General features: G+C 75.0%; 1 protein-coding gene across 1 annotated transcript in view; it reads left to right on the top strand.

Moving 5' to 3' along the window:
• Positions 1–1,231: 1,231 nt before the first annotated feature.
• Positions 1,232–1,785, top strand: part of TBRG4 (transforming growth factor beta regulator 4) — a gene marked incomplete at its 5' end in the record, with an annotated part of 11,470 nt that continues 10,916 nt past the window's right edge. The window contains one exon of the mRNA XM_017836821.1: positions 1,232–1,516. Within this exon, the coding sequence (XP_017692310.1) occupies positions 1,232–1,516 (285 nt within the window). The remainder of the gene's footprint in view (positions 1,517–1,785) is intronic.

Raw genomic sequence — 1,785 nt, forward strand, 5'->3', positions numbered from 1 at the left:
CCCGTGTCAGCCCCGGGGAGTTTGTTATGGATGCCAATAAACGATCAATAGTGCACAGGGATCGATAACCGATATTTGATCAGTAACACACGACCCCCCTCGGGGGCACGGGGGGAAATGTGGGGGACACTGAGGAGGCCACTGGGAGGCACTGGGGGCTGCGAGAGGAGCACTGGGAGGAACTGGGGGGGCACCGGGAACTCACTGGGGGAGCACTGGAGGAGCACCCGGGGGTCACTGGGAGCACTGGGAGGGTCTCCGAGGGGCACTGGGGGAGCACTGAGGGCACTGGGAGCACAGGGGACACCCCGAGGGGACCCCCCAGAGCCCCCGGTACCGGGGGCGGCCCCGCTCCCGCCCCTCCCCGCACGTGGCGCCGGCGCTGGCTGATGACGCACGGAGCGGCCGGTGCGGGCAGGCGCGCTGCTGTGACGTCATCGCCGCGCGCCTCGGTGGCGGCCCGTGCGCGGGGCTGGGCGGGAGAGGTCAGAGGGGAACGGGAGTGGGATCGGGACTGAGGGGGGAACCGGGACTCGGGGGGATCGGGGGAACGGCACTGTGGAGGGGAACGGCACTGTGGAGGGGAACGGCATCGGGGGGGCCTCGGCCCGCGGGGCTGAGCAGGGCCCGGGGGGGCACCGGCCCCGGGGGGAGAGACGGAGCGGGAACCAGGCCCGGCGGTGCGGGGTGGGCTCGGCCCGAGGGGGCCCGAAGGGAGAGTCCCGAGGGTGCTCGGGACCCGGGGACGGAGGAGGGGAACCGGGACCGGGGGGGCTCGGCACGGGCGGGTGGAGGGGACGGGTCGGGGGGTGTCCGGGACCGGGGGGGTGAGGGTCTGAGGGAAAATATCCCCGGGAGAGTGTGATCCGGGGAGGCTCCGGTGGAGAATATCCCGGGCAGCGGCTGGGCAGGGGGGCTCAGGGAGGGTTACTGGGGGGATACTGGGAGCACTGGGAATGTGGGGCCGCATCCCTGGGGAGGGGCTGGGAGTGTTCCAGACCCCCCAGAGCGGCTCCGAGGAGCGCTGGGAGAGCCTGGGGGCCGGTTCCCCCCCCGGGCAGTTCCAAGCGCTCCCTTTCCCTGCAGCCCCCCGGGATGTGGCTCTGACGGCCGCGGTGCCCCCATGGCCGCACACCTCGTTCGCCGGTGCTGCCGGCGCCTGCTGCTCCCGGGCCCCCCCGGGCTCCCCCGGCCGCCCCCCGGGGCCCCCCCCGGCCCGGGCAGGGCCCCCCCCACGGCCGCCCCCCGCCCCCTGCGCACCGGCCCCCCCCGGTGGGCCGAGACCCCCCAGGCGCAGCCGCGGGAGGAGGGGCCGGAGCAGCAGCTCCGGGAGCTGATCCAGGGAGCCACCGACCCCCAGGAGCTGCTGCAGCTGTGCGGGGGGCACAGACTGAGCAGCAACCTGGCGGGCATGGCCATCGCCCGCCTCGCCCGCCTCGCCCACGGGCACCCTGAGGCACCGGCCATCCACGGGGACCCCCGGCTGCTGCGGCTGCTGGACACCCTGGACGGGCAGGTGGGACGGGGCACGGGGGGCTCCGGGCTGGGCCTGCCCCGCCGGGACTCACCTGGGAGGGGCTGGGGCACCGCTCTGCAGGGACCTGGGTACTGCAGTGCCTGGCTGGCTGCTCAGAGCACACCCGGGAGGGGCTCAGCGGGACAGCCGGGCCCCAAACCCCCTCCCCTGCTGCCCCTGTCCCTCCCCTGCTGCCCCTGTCCCTCCCCTGCTGCCCCTGTCCCTCCCCTGCTGCCCCTGTCCCTCCCTTGCTGCCCCTGTCCCTCCCC

This window comes from Lepidothrix coronata, unplaced genomic scaffold (assembly GCF_001604755.1).
Source record: "Lepidothrix coronata isolate B3197 unplaced genomic scaffold, Lepidothrix_coronata-1.0 Scaffold285, whole genome shotgun sequence".
Lineage (NCBI taxonomy): Eukaryota > Metazoa > Chordata > Aves > Passeriformes > Pipridae > Lepidothrix > Lepidothrix coronata.